Source organism: Nesoenas mayeri (assembly GCF_963082525.1).
Source record: "Nesoenas mayeri genome assembly, chromosome: 16".
Lineage (NCBI taxonomy): Eukaryota > Metazoa > Chordata > Aves > Columbiformes > Columbidae > Nesoenas > Nesoenas mayeri.
The window spans coordinates 5,055,826-5,082,762 of record NC_137562.1 but is presented as its reverse complement, the minus strand read 5'-3'; the positions used below and the strand labels follow the sequence as shown (position 1 = coordinate 5,082,762).

Below are 26,937 nucleotides of genomic sequence, written 5' to 3'. Positions count from 1 at the left end.
AGTGGGCAGGATACAGAGAGATGCAATTAATGACACACAGGAAACCATGGAATCATTGACCCTTCCTTTGAAGAAGTTTCTCTCTCTCAACTGAACTACTGACAGCTAAATAATCCCCATTTCATTATCTTCTTAAATATCTCTAATCTGTTAAATATAAAAAATAATCCAGGGCAGTGCTAACATACCATTTGAATGAATTGCTGTATGTAATTGAAACACAGGTTGGTGCTTATGCATCTTACTCTGTAATTAAGGGACATTAAATTATTTTCATTTTTACCAGACTTGCTTATTATCAAGTGATGCAGTTACACATGTTCCATAGGGAAACATGTTATTTGGCTTAAGCTGAAGTACTCTTCCTGGAATAACATCATTAAACTGAAGAAAGGCAACCAAAAAAGAGAATTAAATTCTTCATTACTATGCTGTTATATGTTATTTGTTTAAAAAGGTGACCAATGCAATTCACAAACTGAATTACTTGTAATACAAGTAGTATCTAGACAGGAGCGTTGCTTCTTTTTTTCCATATGGTTCACTGGCAAGAAGGAGCAGCAAGAATCATGCAGTCTCTGCATGTGCCATTTCCTTGCTGAAATAGAATAGAAATTTGGCATCAACACTGTCTCTGCACTAAAGACAATTACACAGTTAATACATTAGTTATTTCTAAATCTATTGGATACAGATACAACACAGGGGCAGCAAGTATCATGGTGATATTAAAGCAAACATGAAAAAAAGATCAGTATAACTAAAAGATCTGTATGTCTGTATGTATCATTTGATCAAAACTACAATATCTGTAAGTATGTATGTAGCTTCACAATCTCAGTCCACTATGGAAAAATAATGAAGTATAAGTAGTTTAGATATCAGTTCAGGAAAGTACATAACCACATTTTAATTCCATTGAGGCAGTGGTTCAACAAGTACAGATTTCTCTGGAGTAATGGCATTGTATTGAATAGTGTGATACAAAGGAGCCTATTTTCTTGCTTCCTATATATTTCTCTACATCAGCAAAATATTAATAAAAAGAAAGTGAAGAGGAGCTATGCCATGCTTCTGAATATTTGAGTATCCAACCAGATGCAAACAGGAATGAATTACAAGTCCAAGAGGTAAAGTAATATTCTGAGAATCCACGTGACAAAACACAATTTCAGTTTCCTATGTATGAAAAATGGTGAATAAAACAACCATGGTTAAAGTTTATTTCCAAATGCTTCTGCAAATTAATTTTGTATTGTTTGGGGTATTTTTGTTGGTGGTGGTTGTGGTTTTTTGTTTTTACACTATTATCAGACTACCTGCATGATTAATCTGATTGCAACTGTGAGATGGTCATACTGTTTAGACTGTGTCCTGTTCTAACCCTCAAGGAACCTCAACAGCCCTTCAGATCAAACATCAAAATCCAGGCTGTGCTATTCATTACTTCGAGTGGATTATCATTGCTGCCAAAGGTTCACAGTAAACTAGTCTGCTTTGTTCCTGAGCCAGAAAATTTTAATTGTTTCTGCTTAAGCAAAAATTGAATAAATACACCCATTTCCCTTCCAGTCCATTATTTGATTAAGCAGATGAAGATGGCCAGGTCTCCTACATTAATTGGATGTTCAACTTGCAACTGGTTATTAAATGCACAAGAAAATGTCAAGAAAGGATTATATCTCATGAGGATTAGAACCAACAGGCTACATGCCATTACTTCTGGAAAGCCTGAAACCGCAGAGCACTGCTACAGCTGTGGTGCTTTGCAAAATGCCCCACTGAAACACCACTGGTGCTCCAGAAAGGTTGTTTGCAAGCCAGACTGGAGAGACTAGGGAACCCATGTTACCCCTGGACGTTTGCGTGACAGGGAATAAGAACAGAGAAAGTGGTGGACCAGCTAACGTCAAGCACGCAGTATCCTAGCATCCAAAGAGAACGAAAAAGGAGAAACCTGCAAGTGAAAGAAGGGAAGAATACTGATCATTTTTCCATGATCATATATTAAAAAACAAAAAAAACAAAACAAATACATAAACAAGTACCCACAGACAACAGTGCATTCATTTTTCCCTCACAATGGTGCAACAGCCATTCATATATCCTATGCCATCACCACACATTCCCAAACCTTGTGCAAATAAACCTCTGGCAGCATCTACTCTTTTCCAGGAGCAAGATATAAATTGCCCAAAATCATAAGCATTGCGTGAGCTTCCTGGGGAGCATTCAGCAAACAAATCTCAGGGATAGATGCAGCTGGAATTCTCTGCAGGATGTTTTTATTTGCCTAATCAGAAGGAAATGAGAATCTGTTTAAAAAATCCCAAACTGTATCACTGCTAACAGCTAAGCCTTGGATCCCATGCAGTCAGAGCATACCTGCTTTGTGGGGCTGTTTTTAAGAAGGATTAACAGAGATTCATCAGTTCAAGGTCTTGAAGATAATGAGCTTGTTGACAACATTCAGCTGTCATGTCATTGCATCATGCCCTGTATATCTTAGAGTGTTTTAAAGGTTCCGCCTAACAGAATGGTCAGAAAAAATATTGCAATTGAATCACTTCAGTGACAGAAGCAAATGTCTGTAAGACCTGACTGTTAATTGACTAGTTAAATTGATACCATTTTTTCCAAAGCTAAATGCAATTGAATTGGTTCTTTAATACATCTTCTAAGCCTCAGGTTTTTGCTTGTAAAACCAAGTTCCCAAACATCTAGACCAAGTATTTTCACTGCTTCCTTAGACTAGCTTTGAAGAAACATTATATTGTATCACTTGAGGCCATAAGTACTTCAGTCTGAAGAAACAAAGAAATCCATTACTCGAGGCTGGAATGCCTGCATACTTTTAAACCCTCCTGAATTTTGAAGAGTGGGTAACAGTTATTTCAGTCCCCACCTCCAATTTTCCTTCTCCTATTTATTAGCAGCTGGTTCAGAGAATTGAACCATCTGCTCTTTGAAAAATGAGTATTGCTGAAAATAAATAGTTTAGCGTTGGCAGTAAATTCATCCAGACTGCAACTTGTCTTACCATTGCTGATTCTACTAATAAGATTACAGCTAGAATATTAGATCTGTCAAGAACCTTTGTAATTGCTTTTAAAAGTGAAGTATAGTTCAGATCAAAATTGTTAGCCTGTTGTTGAGCAACCTCTGTGCTTAGTTTTGCAAGTGTCTGACAGGGTGATTTCCTTGTAACACAGCTAAGCAAATAAAGCAATAGGCATAGATGTTCATTAGATTAATTAACATTATTTGAAGATAAATACTAATGAACTGATTATAAACAACAGTCTTTGTTTTCCGCTTGTAGTTTATGGAAACAAAACTCAGAATTTGCATTTTTAAATTGCAGAAGCTTCTACTCGGCTGTGCAAACCAACCAATGCAAAGAACAAACATTTGACTTCAATCAACATGGAATAAAACCCGACATACATAAATGATAAATAGCTCTGACTGGAAAACTGGGGATAATCTTTTGTTCACTTCATTGTTGATATTTCCAGTTAATACCCTCTCGCCATACGACAGAAGGCAGCTCAGTTCAGGGTGCTCCGTTCACACTTGAAGCAAGTCGCTTCCCATTAGCTTCTAGGTCTGGAATAAGGGAATAATTATGCCTTTGAAATCAGGTTTACAGAGAAGCTTAGTCAGTATTAATTCTATAACACTCAGTTCAAAATGCAGCTTATCACAGAACCTGCAGGTGTTGGTACACATAATACTATGGGCAGATCTTACTCCCCTGTATTCCAACCCCCTAGACTCCTGGTCTGTGGTATCATTAGTTGCCTCAGATGGGTTTTGACCTGGTAAGTAAACAAAGCCACTGAACAGTCTGTATTGTAACACTGCTGCTGTTCTTTTCACTCACAAAACCTTTTAAGGATTTCAAAGGGCATTAAGAACACAATCTTTATAAATGCCTTCCGAGGTAAAAATCTCTGGTGAGGTAAAAGGCTAGGATTTTCAAATGTGGGTGCCTGGTGTTATCTTCTTAAATGTCTCAGGATGTAATGAAGATGTCAGTGGGATCTTTGTCACTTCTGAAAAATTAGGCCAATTATTTCAGTGCCAGCTCACTGCACAGCTTCAGAAATCTGCCCTGGAAAATGTCAGCCCAATCCTGGTCTCAGTGAGTCAGTGATAAACAAGTTTAAATGCTGGGGAGCAGCACAGACATTTCAAGGGACTGCAGACAGAAGCAGACACACATTTTTTCTCATGCCCTGTGAAGTGATAAAGCTGCATCCTGTCTTGCTTTTTCAGAACACAAAGTCCAAAATGAGCTCCCCCCCTTGCCCCAAACCAGGCATGTGAATCCCATTTCCCCGCCTCTAGTGCCTGGATGCCTCTCATGTCATTAATCTCTTTTTTTTTTTTTCCCCAAAAGCCTGCAAAAAAGCAGCCTTTTCTTTGGGTTATTTTCACAAGATAGCACATCTCAGGCATAATGGTTAGAGCTCAATTGTACCATTGCCAGTTTTGAAGGACTCACAGCAAGGAAAACTTGAATGAAATCATCATATTTCCTATATACACTAGCTATAGGGCTTTTCAGAAACAATAACATTAGACAATATCTAAAATCATTTTTTTCTGCTATGCTTTCTATCTCCAAGGAGGAAAAGCTGACAGCACTGCTAGTTTTGGGGTGCAACAGCAGATAGGAGCAAGTATTTCATGCAGTGGTCCCCATTTTGGCTCAGGGGATGAATAAATATACCACATTTCTTTCAGGCAGCGAACAAAGATGAATTAGTTAAAAACAAGGCAAAGCGAAAATCAATCCGCTGAATTTAAAGATATGTTAATATTTTAATTGACATATTGCATGTCAGCAGGAGTAAAATGAAATAATCTGTCTTTATGAACATGTGATCGTTCATGTTGCTAGAAAACTGTTACTGTTTTTTAAAGAGAAGAATGTCCCTCAGTCCTTTTCTATATATGGAATATGCCATCCCCCTAATCATATAACTATATATAACTACACCAGAGAGAATGGAATTTGTATTCATGAGATACAGATGGCTTCATAATTCACCAGTGATAGAGGCCCGAGTGAGTAATTAGGCCTCCCCTGTGAAGCAGAAAGCAATTCCAAACCTCAGTGCAGTTAGTAAATAACTTACCTAAGGAGACACAGGTGCTCTTACAGGTTCTATTTTGACCTGCTCTGTGACATTGGGCAACACCCCTCCCCACCTTTTTCCAACCTCTTTATTATACCTAGTTAGACTGGCAGGTTTTGGTTTAAGGTTCCACAGTGAACAGATTTTTACCCTGTAGAGAGTGTAATTACAAAGAATCCCAGCTGTGATTGTGGCAAATCCAAACAGGTAGTTGATTTTCATGAAAAATTTTACAATATCATCCACAGTTCTTTTTAAATTACTGAAATTCAAGCTTTCAATTCTTGAGTTAAACATAATCCACATGTTCAATAGCAGACATCACCAAGACTGACAAGTAACATCAGTCTCAAGTCACTTCAGACTTACAAAACTAGCTGGAAACACATTAAATCTTTTGCTTACAGCAAAGTCACACCTTGCTGAGGTGTGTGGGAGGCATCGCCTCCTTATCCCTCAAAGTCCAATTGCTTTTATTTGAAGAACTTAATACTTTTAGCCAAGATCGTGAGAGGTCAGTGGAGACGTATGTGTCGGTATCAGGATATAGCCAAATGTTTATTGAAAAATGCACAAATAACCCAGGAGAGTGAAGAAGACCAAGATAGCGTAAACAAACTATCTACTAGCCTCCATATACATGGCTCAAATGTAAATCGGTGCCAAGCAGTTCACTGAAGATTTTTATATATTTGCAAAATCGGTTGAAAGTTTAGAACATGAATAGACTTTTCTTTCAAATCAATAAAAACTCTGCTGTGCCTTATTTCATAATAAGGTATTTCATATAGAGAAGACCAGAACACATGGAACCATCTTCTCCTACATCCAAGTTATGTATTTTACTTCTTTCTTGTTTTCTAACTTGCTCCAAAAACTCCCAAGTACCCTCAGCATCTACTAGAAAAAGGTTTTTCACCAATTCTGAGAGTAAAAGGTTTTACAGATATAAGCTTATGAGCAATTGTCCAGTAATAAAACACATGAAGATAACTTCTTGCAAAGGTTTCTGCTACAAAAGTACAACAAAAATCAATACATTTCCTCACTTATAGAAATCAGAATTCTTTATAAGAATAAAGGGAACTGTAATTTTTTTCTATGCAAGATCTATATTGCAGCTTTCTAACCTCTTGATTTTGCTTAGAGACATAGAAAAAATACGATATAGCATTTCTATTTATATAAGACTTCAGAAACAAGCCCGCAAAGTCACAGTTAAACTTCTACATAGAAGAACCCAACTGTAGACTAACCCGCTATACAAAAGAGACTTACATTAGAAGCTTGAAACACACATCTTCAGAAAATAAAACTTCTGTAACTGAAATGATTTTTCCTACATCTGTTTTACTTCTTAAAAATAATAAGAGTTTGGTTACTTTGTTCTCCCCTTCAGAGCAAAGTCACTAACTACACTACAAATTGCCATCCATCTCCTGAAAAAGAGACCATGCTGATCTCACCACAACTTATAGGGACAAAAATGAAAGGGGTGGGGTGATATATAAACTCAGCTGACACCACTTAACTTGGGACTAACTATAAATATATCCTGCTCTAAAATTTGCCTTCTTTGATGTTTGAGGCTGTTAAGTAAATTTAGCTCATAGAAATGTAGCCGTATTGGATGGAGCATCAGTTAAATGACTGCTGCATTTAGTAAGCTAATTTAAGATAAGAATAGATTCTTTACTTGAGTGCAGTTTGGCTAACAAGTTCTTTAAAAAAAATAAGTCAGGTGGTCAAGAAAAAGAAGAAATTTGAATTTTTAGGGTTTGTTAAAACTGCTTTTTAAGTGAGCATTTTCTGCTCTTATTATATAATAAAAATGTTAGAGTAAGCATTAGTAATACAAAAGTATCTAAATTGAAATGAGGCTCTCTGGAGCATCATTTCCTCCTCAGAGCCACAGTGAACTAGAAAGAGCTTAGGGAAGTGTAATGGTCACGTTAATTTAACTTCCTCTCTCAGCTCTTCAAATTACAGCTTCTAATCAGGCAAGCATTTAAAGGAGGCAAATTAATTCTTACTTATTTTGGCTTCAGGATAATTTACTTAACATAAAGACTAGACCTGCAATCAATCAGCTCTTAGTCTGGTTATCAGAGACTTTCCCACCAATGGAATATGAGGATATGATTGAATCACTTTGCATCCAGTGGCTGGTGTGACACCTGCTTATTGCCAGTTTTATGGCAATAAATGCTGTATACTGAATGTCTTGGCTGCTGCTTTCATGCCTGCCACTATGTCTGCCAGATAGTTCAGTCCCTGACATTTACTTGAGATACCCAACAGAGCTATGAAGGTTGAAGTTGAGTTGCAGGGCCTGGTTCCCTGCCTATTTATGTTCTTTAGTTGAAATATTAGAAATTGTGTCAGGATAATTTTAAAAAATCCCATTTCCCTTTACAGAAAGAGATGCAAGAAAATTATTAACTCTTAAGAATGTGATTGATGCTATTTGATTTCAGTGTATATTTAAAAATTAGCCATATTTCTGCATGCAAATATTTAGCCCTGTAGCTCTATTAGAAGCCAACAGGATTTGTATATGGGTGCTGCCAGTTTATTTGATCTGTGCACTCACTCAAATGTTATTTGCATGTAAGTGCAATTACACATGTAATGTGCAGAGAAAAATGGATCAAGCAGGTTTGGAATCTCTGAAGAAAAATTCACCCTTAGTGTATTTTAAAATAGCCTCTTTAGAACAGCTAAAATAAATGCTACTCAATGTATTACACTTGCCAAGCAACCTCTCCAGAATTGTCCAGTGGAAGGAATATGGTCTATAGGTTTACATATGATTTTGGCAGCTGTAACATCTGAGCTCTTCTCCGTTGTTTTGAGTGACCCTGAGCAAAGTAAATTAACATCTTTTTTTCCTTGTCTGTAGACAAAAATCCAAGAAATAAAGCAGAAAAGTAATTTCTACCCTCAGTTGACACAACAAGTAATAGTGGAATGCTTAAAGCATTTTGAGATCTTTGTATGAAAGAATAAGAGTGAAGTATTAATAGCACTAACAGTACAAACACAATTAGGCTTCAACAGTGTTCGTGCAGTCATAACACTTCCTACATGCATATCATTTTCTGAAATGCAAAACTCTAATCTACAAAACGGAGCTGCTTTCTAGACCATGGGTTCCCCGTGGATTCCTTTCATTTATTTTTCCCTAAATGGACTTTTGACATGGGATCTACAAAACTCCAAATATGCTGCTGAGGCTGATAATGTTGTAATTTACCTCATTATGGCTGAGAAGTAAACAGATGTTCTTCCTGTCTCAGGGGACATTAAGGATCCCATGATGATTTTCTGAAGCGGTCAACTTTATTCCCAATGTCCTTAATAAAGTCCTGTCACATAGTGTGTGTTTCTAGTCCTTGTTTGGACTGTTCTATATTCCATTAGGATATTAAGGTGAACATGTCTCATACCTTACCTAATCCTGCTCATAATCATATTGATTTATATTTAGTGTTTTAAGTTATCTGTCTCTTTGCCTCTTTTAAACTATTTGTCATAACTCATGAAAGTGAACTTGTACCAAACCTACTGAGATCAAGGTTGCCATGAAAGAAAACACAAGGGAATACCACTCTGTTTGCAAAACAGCCACATATGAGAATATTTGTATTTGCACATAGAAGAACTGCACACTCAAAATAATCCAAACATTGGAACTGCAAATTGATTCATGTTATCACAAAACAAATCATTGTAGACCTCTGAAAAAGGAAAATATTTTAAGGGTGTAGGGAAACAAAGGAAGGAGAGTGCAAGAAAAGATTCAGGAAAAACGAACCTCTAATGACAGCAGTGTTGTCTCTTGATACAAGTGTTTTTGTAAAATCTAGCAATTAGTGCTGATCAAAACATGAATGTTTCATTTGACTTTTAGCAGAGATTTTTAAAGCAATACTGATCTGCTCTATTAAATAATGCAACTGAAACTACTGGAGATTTGCTGTCTGGATGAATTCCAGCTCACAACTTCAGAAAACTTACATGATTTTTGCTTTTTATTTATTTTTTTAAAGAAGTGGACCAAAATGATGATCCTAAATTTAAGTGCATTTAAGTCTGACCACATTTATGGTTACCTTTTTTTTCCCCTTGGGTCATACTTTCCCAAGTATTGTTGCCATTCAAGTTTCTCATCATCAAACCAGAAATGCATTTTAGAGATGCTGAAAAAGCTTCTTGTCCACATAAATTTTATGTTTGCTTCTTGATAAATCTAGATATTGCCTCTTGATTGTAAAAAAAATTTAATCAGCTTCCACAAACTGATGATCCTACTCCACAGCCCAATTTTTTACTTGAATTTTACATCGCCCTCAAGGCTGTTTTATTATCCAATGAACCTTTAGCACCTTTTTATGCTTTATGTCCTGAATCACTGAACTAAGGCCCAGTGACAAATTACTATTCTATGACACTTCGACTTCAATTTTTTGTAAGTAAATATTTCTGATTTGTTTAATACAACTAATAAATCACACAGATCTTGTTGTATTAAGAAGCTTAAGTAATTCAGAAAAGCTTTGGCTGCTTCAGACAAATGAGGAATTGCGGTGGAAAACAAAACCACGGCAGCTTTTGGGTAAGGGGTGCAGGGACAGTGGCACGGGATGTGCTGGGTTTCTGGGGCAGTCGGAAAGTTGGACAGTTAGAAAGTCTATATTGAAGTCAAAATCAAACCATTATGAATTTTATAGCAGTCAGACCCTCTCAAGTGTTTTTTGGGGTGTTTTTTCAGAAAGCAAAGCTAAATGATATACAGCAAAATATCTCCGGACTTTAACCATACTGGTCAGAAATGACAGCTGTCTGGGCTGCCAGCTCCTCATAACCATAAAAATATCATACAGAACAGTCTCTAAGGAACAAAAGTGTTATTTGGTCACAGTGGGCTTTTTACATCAAGATTATTTATGAATTTATATTTGTTATGGAAGAAAGTGTATATTATTTTTTTATATGAGCTTCCAGTATCCATATAACAAATGCTTTATAGGTTTTCTACCAAAGAATTGCTGCCTCCCCACCTCCCTCCTCTGCCCAATGGCACAACTGGCAAACTGAACTACAGTCAAAGCTGGGAGTTCAGCCCTGAAGCTTTGGGGTAAATCATCTCTGTAGTTGGTCAAAAGCTAGTTGCTAAAGTTTACAATTCTTTTGAATAAAGCCTAATATGCTTAACTTCATACTAATACTGCCCCTTCCCTTTTTGAAGAGTAATTTTCTTGTGTGTGTAAATGGCAGTGGGCACAGCAGGACTCCCAAGGGGATTGTTTGAGTCACTGGGGTTACACAAATATCTTATTAACTACAGTCAAAATTGATGTACTCAGCATGATTAACTTGTAGCTCCATTACAAAATGCTTAAGTAAAAAGGCAGAATAACAGTTTAAACAGAAAGGGGTTTTTTGTGAAAGAAAACGGGGAAAAAAGGAAAACCTTAAATAAAATTAGACAGATGGGAAGGTGTTTTCTCTAAACCTGTTATGATGGCCTGGGACAGGATCAAGTGCTTTGTAAAATAGATTCTAAATAACTTCAGAAATTATATCGATAAGCCTTCTAAGTTCAGACTGTTTGGACAGGCCGGTTTCTGGGTTAGAAATAACACTTAGTTGTCTGTTCTTGTCCTGTGCAGGCACAATGTCTTTGAGCAATAATCTGCTTTAGTTATTAACTGACATAAATCATGAGTCAGCAAACGCGTCACAAGGTTCTGTCCTGCATTTTCAAATGATCAATGTATCTAATAATTTAATCACTTATTATGCTTCATGCCCTCCTACGAGTTATTCAACACCACCAGGCCATCTGCAAACACCATAAGTGATCCTGCTTTGATTCATCACACGCCTTTGCCCTGTCCTTGCTAATCTACAAATTAACAGAGCCAACACGAGATCAAAGGCTAGAGAGAAGTGATCTATCCAACTCTGATGCTTGCTAAATGAGAGATGAAACACCAGTTTTCAGTTCAAAGTAGGCTTTCCATAGTATAAGGCTTTTCAAAGCTATTTTTAAAAGTGTTAAAAATTTTAGTTCGGTGTCCATAGAATAGATCAGTCATGAGCAGCAGAATTAAACTGCATATGTATAAATGCAACAAGTGGAAGTCGATGGTTTATTTTTGCCAGCTCTTTTGAGTTTTCTGAGCATCCTGATGTTTTGCCACCAGCTCTTTCAAGCTCAAAAGACTTTGTCAACATAGCTGGAAAAGTTTTAATTAACAGCAGTACGAAGCAGCATGAGGGATGAATGAAGACATGCAGAGCATGGTCAAGTATTTTGACTGCAGTTTTTTACACACCTCATGTCACTGAGTTTAATTTCTCATAGAAAAGATATTAACATTTTTACAAATCCAAACAAATTCATTAGTGCCATGAGAGAATAATTATCAGATCGTCCACAGGTAGTTATGCAGCTAATGACCTGAAGATGGGAGTGTAATTAAAGCCTTCACTCACAGATTTAACTCTAATATTCTTGCCTTTCTCTTCAGTTTTGTTCTATTCATTCAAACTGTACAGCTCATTAACTCTTTGATAACCACAGAATGCAAATGTAGTGGAGTGAATTTAATGTCTCCTTGGTTGTGAAGTATGTTCCAATGCTGGGGTGATTTCTCACAACTGTTATTGGAGTGCTTCTGTCAATGAAAGAAGCTCCTCACTAAAAATAATAATAATTTTTAAAAAGCTAACAAAATTTAATATATCGCTGTTAAATAGTATACTCAGCCATCAGACAAGTAAGTGAATGAACTGCTGTTCTAAAAGATACATTTCAGGATGTTATTCTCTCGACTTTCTTGAAAGAAAGGGCTGTTTCTAGCGGTACCGATCTTGCCCTTGTTTTTATATTGTAACATAGGAAAAACTACCTTCATCTTTTTACTGAGATTATCCCATTAACAGAACTCTTAACAAACACAAACAGAGATTAGGCAGAAAAACTGGAATTATTTATGCATAATAATCGGTTGCATAACATCATCATGTGTGTGACATTAACTTTTCTGCGCCTCAAATTCCCACCTTTAGAAGGAAGACACAGGTTTCTCTGTCATTGGCAGAAACGTAGTAAGAGGAGGAGTACTCGTGGAGGTGTTGCTGTAGTGATAAAATACCAGCTTCAGTGTTTTGTTTTATATAGGGTGACATATCTGGGGTGCGCTGTATGTTGCTGTTATTCGTAATTAAATCAGTGCCGGGACAGCAGTTCACCCAGATCAAACCACTGGCCCTTCTCTAGGCAGTTCAATACACTTTAAAAATGACTATGCTTTTAGAAGTATCATAATAAAAAAAGTTAATTAACAGGGCACTTAATCACATTTTTGGGTACCAATACATCAGGTATAGATGTCGTTTTCATTAATATCCTTCAACATTTATATTTCTCAAGCCTCTGTAAAAGTACTGTTAATGGACTTGAGAAGAGGAGATAATTTTCTTGCTGAACCAAGTCTTTGTGATTAAGTGCTCAGTCTCTGGTAACAAATGAATGCAACAACCTTTAAATCCTTTCCATACAGACAAATTAATGTATTTCTCATAATAATATTGCTGGAAATCTAGACAGGCCAGTGCATCTTTGTGACTTTCTCTGCATGAGTCAGATTTACAATGCTGCTCTGAAAAAAAAAATAAAAAGAAAGGGTTATGAAGACAAGTTGATAAACAAGTCAAAATAATATAATTTGCTCTGTGTCATTTGTATGCCATCAGCATACATATAATTCAAAAAATTGCCATGGGTAAATCCATTATAGGTCTGCTAAGTGCTGCTGCTGGGTACATTGAGTCCTGATGGCTCATGGTGTTTTATACCCGTTAGCGATTTGCATGGCAGAGCTCCCCAGCTCTTCACTGAGAGATCAAAGTCCCGCTCCTGTTCCAGTGGTGCTGACATTTAAATTTGATGTCAATGTTACAGTCTCATCCTCATTTCAAAATCCCTTGCGCTAATAGTTCTTAAGCCTTAATTGCACATTTAATCACAGGAATTACAGAATCACTCTGGTAAGTTAGACAGACAGAAATGCAATGGGCATAGATACCAAAGCAAATCAAATAGGGAAGATGAAAAGCAGTCATTTTCTAGTCTACCGAAAATGTTAGACATGTTTTGCAACCAATCAGCACAAATGGGGAAATATGAGATCCCTGTAAATATCACCTTCATGCTGCTAAATGCTATGTGCTTCCTATAACTAAATATCTAAATTGTTTATCTACAATTCTAAATCGACTAAGGGATGTACAGCCAGCTCAAGTCACGGACACGGAGTTTTGTGTATATGGCTTGTTTTAATTTTTTTCGAAAGCCCTGAACACACACAAACCCACATAAAAAGTGTTCTGTATTTGAAGGGAGAGACAGGCTTTTAACACGGTAATTCAAATACTTGGCCTCCAACAGAAAATCAATCCTATCTACAGGCTCTCTGAACATAACACTTCAAGACTATCAATGAACTTGCTAAATAACTACAGTCACCAAGAAAATAAATGTTACAAAGTTTTTGAAATAATGAACTTAAACTAGAAGCTAAGGTAGTCAAGAATGTTCATTGTTAAGGCTGAAATGTCAGAACTGCAAATTTGAACCAAAGTCCACAGACTAATTAGAGAAAGTCTTACTACATTTGTTACTGTAACACATTTGTTACTGACATTTCTTAATACTGTGAAAGTCTTTTTGTTCGGTCCCTAATGCCTAACAAGTTATACGCTGATTTCATAATTACGCTGCCAGCTACTATCACATTGTTAGAACTGGGCAAAAATAGATCTCACTTTTTCAGAAAAAAAGTTGCACTTTTCTCACTGAAAAGTGATTTTTTTTCATAAAAGCTTCAAATGCTTTTTATAAAGAATCCAAAAGTATTAAACCAATCTGGCGGCTGACCAACGACAGGATGAAAGACACAATCTAACCCTGTTTCTGACAGCAGGAGTAAGTTTGCTTTTGCATCCAGTTAAATTCTATGGTCTATGCTCAGAAAATTGATTTGACTGCTTCTAGATTAACTGCCATCAAAACCAAATTGATAGTATAGGGAATAATAAAAATGATAAACCAAGATGTTTTTGACAACAAAAACTATGTTTGTTTATGAACTGGAAGCAGAAGCTACTGATCTTTTGATATTCTGATCATTACAGCTATTAGTATTCAAGATAACAGCACAAAAGCCAAGAGGACCTCCAAGTGCAGAGCATTGCTGGATTACAGTAAAACAAAAAAGATTAGAAGTTGTTAAGATGTGAGTTTTCCTTCGGGCCTCAGAGGTGCATGGTGACATCTGAAGGGACCGCTCTTCTATAATAAGCATCATTTTGTATTTTGTTGCATCATGAGATGCTGCGGTAATCAATGGCATTAGACCAAGAAGTACTTCTGAACCACAGGCTATGCACTGTCGTATTGCATCATGGGACATCAGATCCTGAAGAGTCCAGCCTATGGATGGCATTCTTTCCTTTCCATGATCAGGTGTAAATAAAATCAGAAGACGTTGGAACCTCTGCCTCGTGAACCTGTCAGTTTTCAGTGCCGTTTGCTTTGTTATCAGCTACATGTTACCGCTCAGATCAAACCATCCCGACATGATCTGCCAACACCAGCACGTCTTCTTCATTATCAATAATTCCAAGCTGTGTTGGTATCAAAGTCTTGTTGCTCGAGGTTGTGCTTCAGTATTTCCTTGGATATTTTCATCTGACTGCCCTGCTGACAAACTCCATCTTTCACTTCATCAAATAATATCTGACTGGCCAGTCTTCTAAAACTGTTGTCCTCCGCTCCAGATATAAGACCAGCCCAGTCAAATGTGCAGTAACGATCGTGGTTTCGTCTCCCTGGAAGACTGTTATGCTCTGAAATGATTTAAAATAAAACTTCTTTCTACCTACAATGCAGTGTGGTAAGCAGATGAAATCTCTCCTGAGCTGTATGCATTATCGGTAGCAAATGTGTGCCTTCTTGTATAGAAAATGAGAAAAAGTATCCACCTTAATTTAATCTAGAGATTGATATCTCATTGCTTCTAAGGTTTATTTCTTAAAAAACAACTCACAAAAGATGGACAGGCAGTGCTAATGATATCTGACAGTTCTTTGTCCAAGAGAACACCCTCCAATAATGTATTTCCAAAATAGCAAAAATGTTCATGGCTAACATATGTTGTGAATTATAATGACTAATGACAGGCTGTGATACAAAATGACAAGCATAATGTCCTTTTTCCCCAAGTTTATGGCAAGTCCATACCTCTCAAACCAAGCTTATAACCAGCTTAATGACTTCTTGTGTCCGTGCTTGCTTTTGTGGGGCAGTTACCAGCAAATCAATGTCATTCAGTGCTTGTAAAACTTCATAATCTGTTCAACTGTGCTCACAAAGCAGTGCTGGCCCATACACGGATCAGCTTACACCATCTGCCAGGCTTTCTGTCACGGAACAATCTCACGGTACTGTCACAACTACTCATCTTAACTCACTGTGGATGCTATCCAGGCTTGCATCTGATTCTGCTTCTGGTTGCATTCTTGAGAAACAATCCCCACCCTCATGGGACACGCTAAAACCACAAGGCTCCTGAAGGAATTTTATGCTCCAGGTTTTTTTCTTGGAGAACCTAACTTGCAGGTCACTGTGGAAGTCCAGGTCTTGACAGTGTTAAATGCTTCGGTCAAATTCACTGATAAGAAGTAGAACAGATACGCTGTTCTATGCTTTTCTGACAAATACCTCACATCTCTTCTGCATTTGAAGCTACATCATGAGTCACATAGCGTGTACTGGACTATATTATTCTCAAGAACACATTCTAATGTATTCTGGTGTAGTCTTGCAGAAAAAGAGGAAAAGCAGCACCACCAATTCTGCTGTCCCAGAAGTCAAAAGCAGGCTGGAGAATGGACAAGTCCAGCACTGTTTTGGTCCAAATAATTATTTAATCACTGAAAGAGTTTTAATGAATGCCATAAGAAAAAAAAAAAAGAAAAAAAAACCACATTAATTATCACCTTGAACATAAATGTTTTACTTGAATTATGCAGTATACGCAAATAGAATTAACTAGTGATCTCTGAAAACACCTTTTGCTTTCTGCCTGTCATTCTGTGTGTCAAACAATCAAATAACTCTTAAATCTCATCAAATGAACTCCCAAAGTCATTGAAGAGATAATAAACTAGGTTATAACACCCATCTGGTATACAGTTAAATGTCTTTCATATATCTTTAAGTGGTTATTAATCTCTGAATTAGTTTAGAATGCATTAACCTTCAAGGTAAATTAGATCAATCAAGAAAATGACTCACAAGACTAGGTCTATCTTTTTTGCTCAAATTTAGAGTGTGTGCCAAGAATATAACAGCAGTGAGGAGAAAACATTCGAAGGCAGCTTTGCCCTGAAAGTGCGACATGTATCACAGAGAGGGGCTGGACGTTCATATTCTTCATGATCCTTAAGGATAAAGTTGTTCCTTAGGATAGAGGAATCAATGACCAGATAAAAACATTTCCAATTGTGCCACGGAGGAATTATGCTGTAAATGCAGAATAACATGAAGGCCATAAAAATTAGGTGTAATCATATCCTCAGCTCAATTTATTTTCCACCTTGGGTTTACTTTAACCTTATTTACTTCAACTATAGAAGCGGTTGAAAAGCTTATCCTGTTCCGTTTTGCATATGGCACACAGTTCAGGCATTTGTCACATTCTGCTTCAAAATTACTTCAATTTTGAAATTTCTTACATCAGATCTTTCAGAAAAGAAGTACTTAAATAGTCAAGTGGGAACGGACTATCATTACAGTTACTATACATAATGCCATAATGTGCATTGTTCTAAGAACCTGTGAATTCAATGATCAGCCACTATTTACTAAAGGAATAAGAGAATATTAACACTGAGGAGCATGAAGACTAACCCGAAGTTAAGTGGTTTTTAATGTGAATGACTGATGGCAAAAGCTTTGTGGAGGTTTAAGCTAATGACTTATTCTGTTGTTGCAAAATGCCACGCACAGTTATCCTGGCTCAGCTGACAAGTGATAAGTCACTAAGACAAACTCACTCTCCTGTGTTTTTGAGATGGTAGTTAACTGTTTTTACAGGCTACTTCAGATCACACCAGTGATCAGGAAACTGATATCTTGAAAACCTTTCCTGTGGCTGCTAAGGGGATTATTGTATTCAAACTTCAAATACTGCAGCTCACCTTGACAACAGAATATCTACAAGCATGAGATTTACAGTGCTGATAGGTGACACATTAAGACTCAACATGCTGCTTTACAAATGGACCAAAAAACCTAAAGCATAAATCAGACCACCTTTTAATAACAGCATAGCGTGTTCTAAGGCAAAAGAAAATACAGACAGAACTTGCAAGTGAGATCTGAGAGCCTGATGGGAAGTAAAACTGAATATGGGTTTCTGAGCTATTCTGCACCTGCTGAGATAATGCTCCTACTTCATCCTAATTGCAGAGAACTGAGTAAAAGCTTCGTCCTTGTGCATTTAGGAATAAAGACAGCATTTCAGCAATCTCGTTGCAAGTAAATACAAGTCTGAATGCGCACACTGTAATTAAAAAGATGTCTGTTTCTTTAAAACAAATCAGTTTTAATTGGCATTCTAATTGAGAGCCTAGTCAATATAGTGATTAATGCTGAGAGATTATTTAAAATCTTGACACCTACATGATGCTTTGAAAGCTCTGAAAACGTTGACTAATTCGCCATTGCAATAGTTGGGATGCATAAGTAAAAACATCTAGCTAAACTGAGGAGAAGAAGAACTGAACACAAACTACATTTAAAAAAATTAAAATGTATTTTAAAACTTCAAGAGCATACAGATTTCAGCTAAATGTTAAAAAAAATGATAAATTATTAAAACAGCACATAATTCTGTATTTACTGTGAGAGAAAGCTAAGTTAGAGTTTTCTGCCATCCTGTGTAGTCTCCATTGAAATTACAGGCCAAGAAGAGTATTTGCAACAATTTTGAATCCTTTGTGGGTAAACTGTCCAGAAAGCTACATTAGTACATGCCAGGCAAAACTCTTGCTGACGTTACAGAATAAACTCACCCCCGTTCCTGGTTAAATGGCCAGAATTGATCCTCTGCTGAGGACGTAAGAGACTTCAAGGAGCTCAAGGTCTCATTTATGTTTCAAGTCTTGGTTTCATTGCACTGGTAATGGAGGAATTATTAATTCTTCCGTGAGGATTTTCATTTCCATTATTTAATTTTCCAAATTCTGTACAATGGTGAAGTCTCAGTCCCCACTTACACAATCTACAAGCAGACTGTGTATAATAACAGAAAGGAAGGAAGTCTCTCTGGTATAATTTACCCTTTCCACTTAAATGCATAGATTTCAATTCTAACTTACCTGATGAAATTACTGTAAAATAGATACCTCCAATGGAGTTAGATTATTTTTTTTCTTAACTGCAATTCTGGCCTGAAAGTTACTTTTTCATGGCAAATTCCTGGCTTGGAGGATGTCAGTATGTAGCTTCACAAAATGCCTGGGCAGTTGCTGTGATGTCCCTGAGACACAAAGTGTAAGTGTTATGGTTTAGTGAAGCTTCTAGCACTGATTGGATCTTCATGCAAAAGATGGGCTTTTTATGATTATCTGAGGACAATGCACGTGATCTCGGAAGAATTCCAGCAGCATTATGGAGCTTAAAGTTCTCTCAGTTTATAAATTGCATTGTACTCAACAGGACATGCTCTATGCGCCAGAAGACTTGTCTGTCTTCAACTTGTGTGACCTAGTTCAGATACAATAACATAATTTGAACCTCCTCTGAAAAGTAAACCAAAAGGATTAATGTCTAAATGTCAGCACGTCTTTACCTCACTGCTTCTTTTAATGACTGCTGTACCGAGCAGGCTCTGGCTAAAATAAAAAGGCATCAAATTCTCCAGCTCTTCCAAATACACTTTCATGCTCAAAATCCAGCTTTTCTCGGTCCGCACAAAAGGTTAGTTGAGACCAGGACAACTACAAGCACTTTATGTCTTCATCTACAATGGACTGGACATCACGGCTGTCTGGCTCTGTTCCACTCATACAGCAGTTAAAGCATTTTCCTCTCCTCAGGGACTAAGAACAATAATTCTTTAGTGTTTTAACATTTTGCAGGCACTAGGGATAGGTGTGTTTTTAGCTGCAATCACTGTATTGTGCACTGCCTTGGAAAGCTGAGATAAGCATTCCAAATACCTGCTTCACAGAGAGGGGAGATGAAATAAGATTAGCTCTTTTTAAAAGGCAGGAAAAAGGGAGGCAGGGGAGAATAAAGAAATCAGTTCCAAAGAGCTACTAAAAATTCACTTCTTCACCTGAATAATTACTTGTGATATCTTCTGAAATACCAGTGTCACTCCAAGGGGTTTATCATTTCAAGTGGCATTTCCATGGTAGCCAGTACTACAACTATAATCCCCTCCAAGCTGTTAAATGCTCTAATAAAGCTCAGTATCAATAATCAAGGAAGGAACAGTTGTAGGCTCGGCTGTATTTTTTAATCTCATTACTCTTTATAAAATGGCTGTGTCCTTTCTTCTCTCAGTAATGCCGCCTTTCTATTGATTGTACCCCTTTTTAAGCCACAAGGAAGAAAATATGAGTAATGACGTGTTTTTTGAGATTCTCCATTTGTGAAAAATAATAACAGAATCTTGAAAATGACATTGCAGAGACATTAAAAATGTCTACACATGCAAGTCACTTTTTTTCAGTTTCTGCTTTTGCCTGTTCTCTTAAGAGATAAGACCAATTACCACCTTTCGTTCTAAATCAGGATTTGGCTTTGGTACTAATTTTAAGTCAATTTTAATACCACGCCTAGGGAAAAAAAAAAATGAACTATCTGCTTAATGCAAATCACATCCAACTTTTGCAGACTTTGAGTTGAGGACATCTGCTTCTACTATGGTAGAGATCTTTGCATGTCTGATCTTACATTCACCACATTACAAATAGTGAAGTTTATGTTTAATTCACTTCCTTCCTCTAGCCTAATGTGTCTGGGGCACTCGGAAATGGTTTAGCAGACAAGGGTCAACTGTTATTCTTCAACAAAACTGAAATATTAACCATGGGGAAGAGTGGGCAAATCGCCGAGGATTTTCTGTTCCCACACTGCTATTTGTGTGAGGGCCAAGAGCATCAGCAAAGCTGCTTCAGGCTGGGGAGGTATTGGCACTTCTTGTTCCCAACTGCAATGATGATATTTCCTATAAACTCTGTCAAATTCCACATCTAGGTAAAAGAAGAATTTAGAGGGCATGCCACAGCTTGCTTTGTGGGGGAGAAAACCCCACTATGAAATTCAATGGCTTTTACTAAAGGTACTGACACCAACATAAAATCCCAAAAGACAAAGGAAACAAAAATGAAACTTTTTTCCTCATTGTGTTTCCACGCCCAATTCCACACACAGTGATTTTGTACAAATGCAACAGCAATGAATTCAGGGAATTTGCACAAGTATACATAAAAATGAAGTTTAGGTGTTTTTCCAAAGCACTGCTTGTTTTTCTATGTGTGCTTAGAGAGCCACTTTAAAAATCGCAAGAATGGGACTCATTAATGCACTGTGAACAGAAAACCCTGCTGCATTTCTGGTGTCTCTAAAGTACAGTAGAGCCATTTCAAACATTGCTGGTGCCACTTTTTCACAGCAAGCTACGAGTTGGTTCTTAGATCTTTCTTACTCCGTTGCTTCCAAATGAACCATAACAGCTGTGAAATGGAAATCATTCTCTTTTGAGTTTTCGCAAATTTCCATCTTTGCTTTGTGCCTTAAATAAATTGTTCCTGTATAATTATGCAGACTACTATAGCTCATTAATTCAGTTCTATTTCACAACCAAAAGACTCAGACAGCAGCATTTTCAAAGCTGAACTAGAACATTCTCCTTTCATTACGATGATTAACAGAATAGAATGTGACACCATTTGGTTCACACACTTCAGGTAGGTGTGAGCGGTACACTGATGTGTAACAACCAAATCTGTGGCCTTATTTGAAAAATAGTATAGAATGAACTTAGATGTATATATTAATGCTGAGGTAGTCACTGGAAATAGCTGAGATTTTTCAGAAAAGTTACATTTATAGAGAATCTCTTGTTTGCTCCTTTCAGATTTCATCAAGGCTAAGGGAAACTGATTTCTTTTGGCTCTGAATGAATTTTTATTTTAATTGTACAATTAATTTGTTTTTGCAATTTATGAATGGAGTTCATTATCTTAGCATCTCTACGCCTCCATTAACTGAAATATAAACATTTCAACACAAAGCTACAGATAATCATGTTAGCAGAGGAAAGTAAGAGCCCAAATACCTGTTCTTCAGCATGTTAGGAAGCGTGTGAAATACAGCCAAGCCTGAGTTCGTTAATCAATGCATCAGATCTACCGTGGAATAAAAAGCAAACTCTCTATTCTCCATTGCAGTAGAGAGAACAAATGAAAATAGCAGGTTACAGACAAATTACTCTGAAAAATTTCGTAACTTTTGTATCAACTTCGACATCAAGAACTTCACCTTTGAAATAAGAGGGAATTGAAACCAGCATTTAAAGAGCAGAGGGAAAGAGCCTGTGATCTGTCTCCCACATGCCCTGTTTAGTATAAAGAAAGCTTTGCAAGCTATTCATATCTGACATGAAACTCAGGAAATTCTTGAGATCATTCCTATGCTAACCACAAAGTTACTGCATGTTGGCATAGCAACAGGCATCAGTTGAAACTTCATGATATTAAATGTATCTTTGCTTTGATATAAAATGAAATGCAATTTTATTAGATGTTTGTTGTATCAACTATAATGGCAATAAAATTGTGTCAAGAAGCTCCAGCCAGTACCAATAAATAAAAATTCAACCTGATGTGAAATCCATGTGCTGATAATGCAAACAACCAAGTGTCCCTTATAGTAACATGTAGCTGAAATGCAAAATACTGGTTGGTGAGCACTTCCTATAATTATTGAATAATTATCAACCACACATATTATGGAGTGTAATAGTATCTGAGGACCTTCTATACAAAGCAATGAGCAATAATAAAGGTTCCACTGGAGAAGGTAATGCTAAAGATCATCATGTAGAAAACATTTTTCCATCAGCTTACAAGACAGAATCACAAACAAGCCCCTGAAGCAATTGTGCCCTTCTATGTTTTACCGAGGTTTTTATCAGGCTACTTTGAAAAACTGGTAGGTTAAGTCTCCTTGACATCATGTACTGAAATGAACTACATTTCAGTGGCTGCAGTTTTACAAGTTTACCTACTTTAATCGCTCCAACCAAGTGAAAAGTCCAACACCGGTGGCTCTATGACTTGCAAAACAAAAACAGTATGGAAACTGTATTTTGATACAAAGATGGAGCTGAACAGCTAATTCAATCACTAAGAGATCAAAAGAGATCCCTGGTGCAATGCTCCAAACGAAGGCCTTAAGATTATAATAACCCTTAGCACTTCTATAGTGCATTTCATCTTTGAAGCGCTTTACAAATGTCACTCCTCTGACAATACAGAAAACAACAGTAAACTATTTGCATTCTAACAATATTAAAAAATGTATATTGTAAAGTGCAGCAAATTATTCATGACATGTACAGAGGATCAAGTTTTCTGGCCTTATGTTATCTGAACAAGATAACCGCAAGGTAAACATTAGAGAGAACAGAAATTTCCAATCTACCAAAAATAAAAAGCACTTAGAAGATGGAGTGCTAAACAGAATGCATATCAACTGAAAAACAATCGCATATATTCACAAGGAAGGAGAAAGGTTACTAAAGGGACAAACTACAACTCTGTCAAATACTTTCAAGCAATGGATAGATGATCTACAAACTAACCACTGCAATGACAAATTAAGAACAAAGAAGAGTTTCTGCATGTTCTATTTCACACATAAAAAACATCGAATACCAGCCTGGGACAGCAGCATGTTCTGTAAACTACAAAGATCCAGAGTCTAATCTGAAAATGTTTGTTGACTAATTACTTGCCTGACCTTGCAAACACAACTGTCCAAACCATATAAGGAAACCAGGTGTTACATGTTAAAAAAAAGGCTTTCCACACCTTGCCAGTATTACCCCCTTTGGGTGCTTTACTGAACTAAGGTTCTCATCAGCTTTACAGCTGCCACTGGAATCACAGTTAAACTCTTCCAGCTGTCACCTTTTCCGTGATGAAGCCACATCCATGCTATGGCCTATCTGGAAATCACAATCATTTTAAATACCTGCAGTCTGCACAGCTGTGAATACGCTCAGAACAGCAGAGCTGCCACAACAGTCACTTCGGAGTGAATTGTAAAGCGTTACCAACCAACTAATGAGAATGTGATCATCACCAAGTTTCACATTACCAAAGCACTTGCTCTCCCAGTCCGGGCCTGGCGTTACCGTAAAACGGGTTTCCCAGCTCTTCGATGCCATCTACTGGTGCTTTTCATTAAGGGTCAAACAGCCATTACAGCACAAATCAGAAATGCCCTACTTCGATTGTTTTTATATTTAAGTATTTTCATAAGTGGAAAACAAGACCAAGGAATCTACAATATGTGCCTGACTTTATTATTTTAATAAACAATGCAAATATTCCAATCTTGATGCTTTACCAACAGTATGAAACTAACGCTTTCCTGAACAAATAAATAACTGCAATAACCAAAATACAAAAGCTCTCATTAAATAGATGGAACCCAAGATAGGAAAGAGGGTGGAAAAAAAAAAGGTGTTTTGTTTTGGTTTGTTTTTTTTAATATAATTGGAACAATGTTATCAAAACAATAAAACAAGGGAAAGTGGTATGGTATATTTAGAACACCTTTAACTGTCCTCAGCCTCAAGATTTATGTTATTTCCAAATTTTGCATAGAGCTGAACTTTCAGGTCAGATAACACCCTCTGAATTGATTCCACGCGGGATTCTAAGACTTCAATTTCTTCTTGTAAACTTTTCTGAAAAAGAAAAAACATCAACTAGTTATGTAAAGCAAACTGAGTCATGCCATGAGACTTTTTACAGAGCCAAACCAAGGCTGGCATGAATTGTGTACTGACATCCCAGTTATGATTTACAGTATACACACATCCCCATCCTCAAACCATAAATCAAACATGAACTTTAGAAAGCAAAAGCTTCAAAGAATGGAAAGATCATGCCATTCCAACGCTCATCACACTGTAGCAGCCAGTAAAAGAGTTCCTTTTGCCCACACAAACCTTTGCCTCCTCCAGCATCTCTTGTGTCTCGTCTTGGGAATGACTAATGAAGACATCTCCAATTTGGTAGGGTATCAAAAGTGAATCACCATCATCCAGCATCATAATGTCATCACAAGCATCTTCCAAATTCTGAAGTTGTTTCTATTTATCAAGGCATAAAACAAAAAAGGTTTTTACTTTGTACTAAGTAAGTTATTGCAATGAATAGACTGTCATGTTATCAGTTGAATAACAAACTCAATGAGTTCATATTTTGAGAAAAATCCTACCTGCCAGCATATCAACTTCAATAGAACAGCTCCAGAGCTGTAATTTACCATAAGTATTAAATTCAATGGAGCTGTATCAGGATAAATTTCTAGTCAATACTCATTATCTGTCATTAATGGGGTAATAAACTGTCTGGACAAGGAAAATATAGAATAATATCTGATATGCACTTACACTGGAATTCTTAAACTTAGCTTAGCATAAATATGAACAATCTCAGGCAGAAAATTTTAAGAACACTACAAACAGCCACTATATACAGACAATGCTTCATATATGACAACTAAGGAATTCTAAGAACTGCATGCAGAAATGTACTAGTGGCCTTTACTTCTCATGACTTTTTCCACTTTAACACTCTCCAGCTACTTTCAAAGTACCAAAAAATCCATATTAGAATCAAAGCATTACTGACAGTAATCCACAGCCCCTATTTTCTGTGTTACAGCTGAAAATTAATTCAAGGCAATGAAGAATAAGTCACATATGAAGCAAATATACCTTTTTCACTTCTATTTCTTCTTTTAGCTCTGTGATCCTGCTAGTATTTCTTGCAAACTTGTTAATTTTCTGTTGATCTTCAAAAGTAACATTGACATCTTCTGCAGCCTGGAAGGAGAAGAGGTCGAAATGAAAACTTCATACCTTATACTAACTTGAATCTCACATCAAGATTATCCCTACAAAGCTTCTGAAGAATAGTCAGAAGCTTGTTTCCTTAAATCACCTCCTGAAGGACAGCAGCAGTGCTCACATTTAGTTAAAACACCAGCTGCCCACGGCATCCTAAAGCCAAAGGTTGTCTCCTTGATAGCACCGACCGTTGAACCAGACACCTCTGCTCCCACATTATAGAATCACTTTGGTTGGAAAAGACCTTCAAGATCGACTCCAACCACTAAGCCAATACTGCCACATCCACCTCTAAATCATGACCCTAAGAACCAAATTTACACGTCTGTTAAGCCCCTCCAGGGATGGCGACTTCACCACCTCCCTGGCCAGCCTGTTGCAGTGCCTGACAACCCTTTCCGTGAAGAAATTTTTCCTGATACCCAACCTAAACGTTAAACCACTGACAAGCAAACAGGGTATTTTCGGCAGGGCCTGAGCCAGAGCGGCCTAGGGAAAGAGACCCCGCGCCATGGCCGCGCCAGCACCGAGCAACGCCGGGCCCCAGAGGGCGAGGGGCCCGGGCAGCAGCTGAGGAGCCCACGGTGGAGAAGAAAAGCAAAAAAAAAGCAAAAAAAAAGGGCGAAAAAGATCCCGCCGTACCCTCCCACCACACTCACCGCTTTCTTCATGGTGGCGGCCATGTCGGTAGGACTGAACTATTCATCCTCCCCGCAGAGGAGGAGCTGGGGACATGGGAAAACACAGGCAAAGGGGCAGAAAAGGCCCAGTGGCAGCAACTCTGCACAGCTCACGGTTTCTCCCTCTTCTCACCGCCCCCTAGTCCGACGGGTTACCCCGAGGCTCCACAGAACACGCACAATAAATCTCAGCCCATCCCCGCAGCGCTTGGTACATCCCGTTTAAAGGGGAAGAGAGCCGGCTCCGCCCCTCAGCCGCCAGCAGAGGGCTGCAGCCCGCAGCGCTGCCGCCAGGGGGCGCCGTGAGGTGGGGCCGGTGCTCTGTGGCCGAAGTCGCGGCGGACGCCGGGCGCGGCGCAGCAGCAGCGCGGGGTGAACGGGGCTCCAGGGCAGCGAGTTCGAGCCCTGAGCGGGGAGAAAGGGGCGGTGGAGCCTGAGGCCGGGGCCAGGGACTGCTCGGAGCTGTCCCCAGCCTTCCCCAGCCGCCTTTCTGGAAACAGAGGTGGAAAAGGCCTTCAAGTTCAAATCATTGAGGAGGGACTTTTTAAGCAAAAATAAATATTCTTTTTTTTTTTTCTGAAAAGGCTGGTGGGCAGCTTCTAATCAGGCACAGGGATAGCTGACGTTTACGCTGTGTAATTCTCTCCACATGCTTAAGTTTATTTAGATTCTAACAGAAGAAAGAAAATAAAAACCCAACACACAAACCAAACCAGTTCATCAGAACATTTCCCAACCGCGGGGAAGTGGCCTGGCATTGTGTGCTCCTGATGCTCGGGTGCTGTGGGTATGCGGCCCCTGATCCAAACACCCGGAGCCTTGGTCTGTGGGCACATGTGAATGTCACACAACACAAGGACTCAAACGGAG

At 37.8% G+C, this 26,937-nt stretch overlaps 1 protein-coding gene across 1 annotated transcript; it reads right to left on the bottom strand.

Moving 5' to 3' along the window:
• Positions 1-23,560: 23,560 nt before the first annotated feature.
• Positions 23,561-26,275, bottom strand: PFDN4 (prefoldin subunit 4). The gene is made up of 4 exons (XM_080354883.1): positions 26,047-26,275; positions 25,256-25,363; positions 24,482-24,625; positions 23,561-24,217 (listed from the first exon to the last, which is right to left on the bottom strand). The coding sequence occupies exons 1-4, from the start codon at positions 26,068-26,070 to the stop codon at positions 24,086-24,088; spliced, it is 408 nt and encodes a 135-aa protein (XP_080211009.1). The 5' UTR covers positions 26,071-26,275; the 3' UTR covers positions 23,561-24,085.
• Between the last annotated feature and the right edge of the window lie 662 nt (positions 26,276-26,937).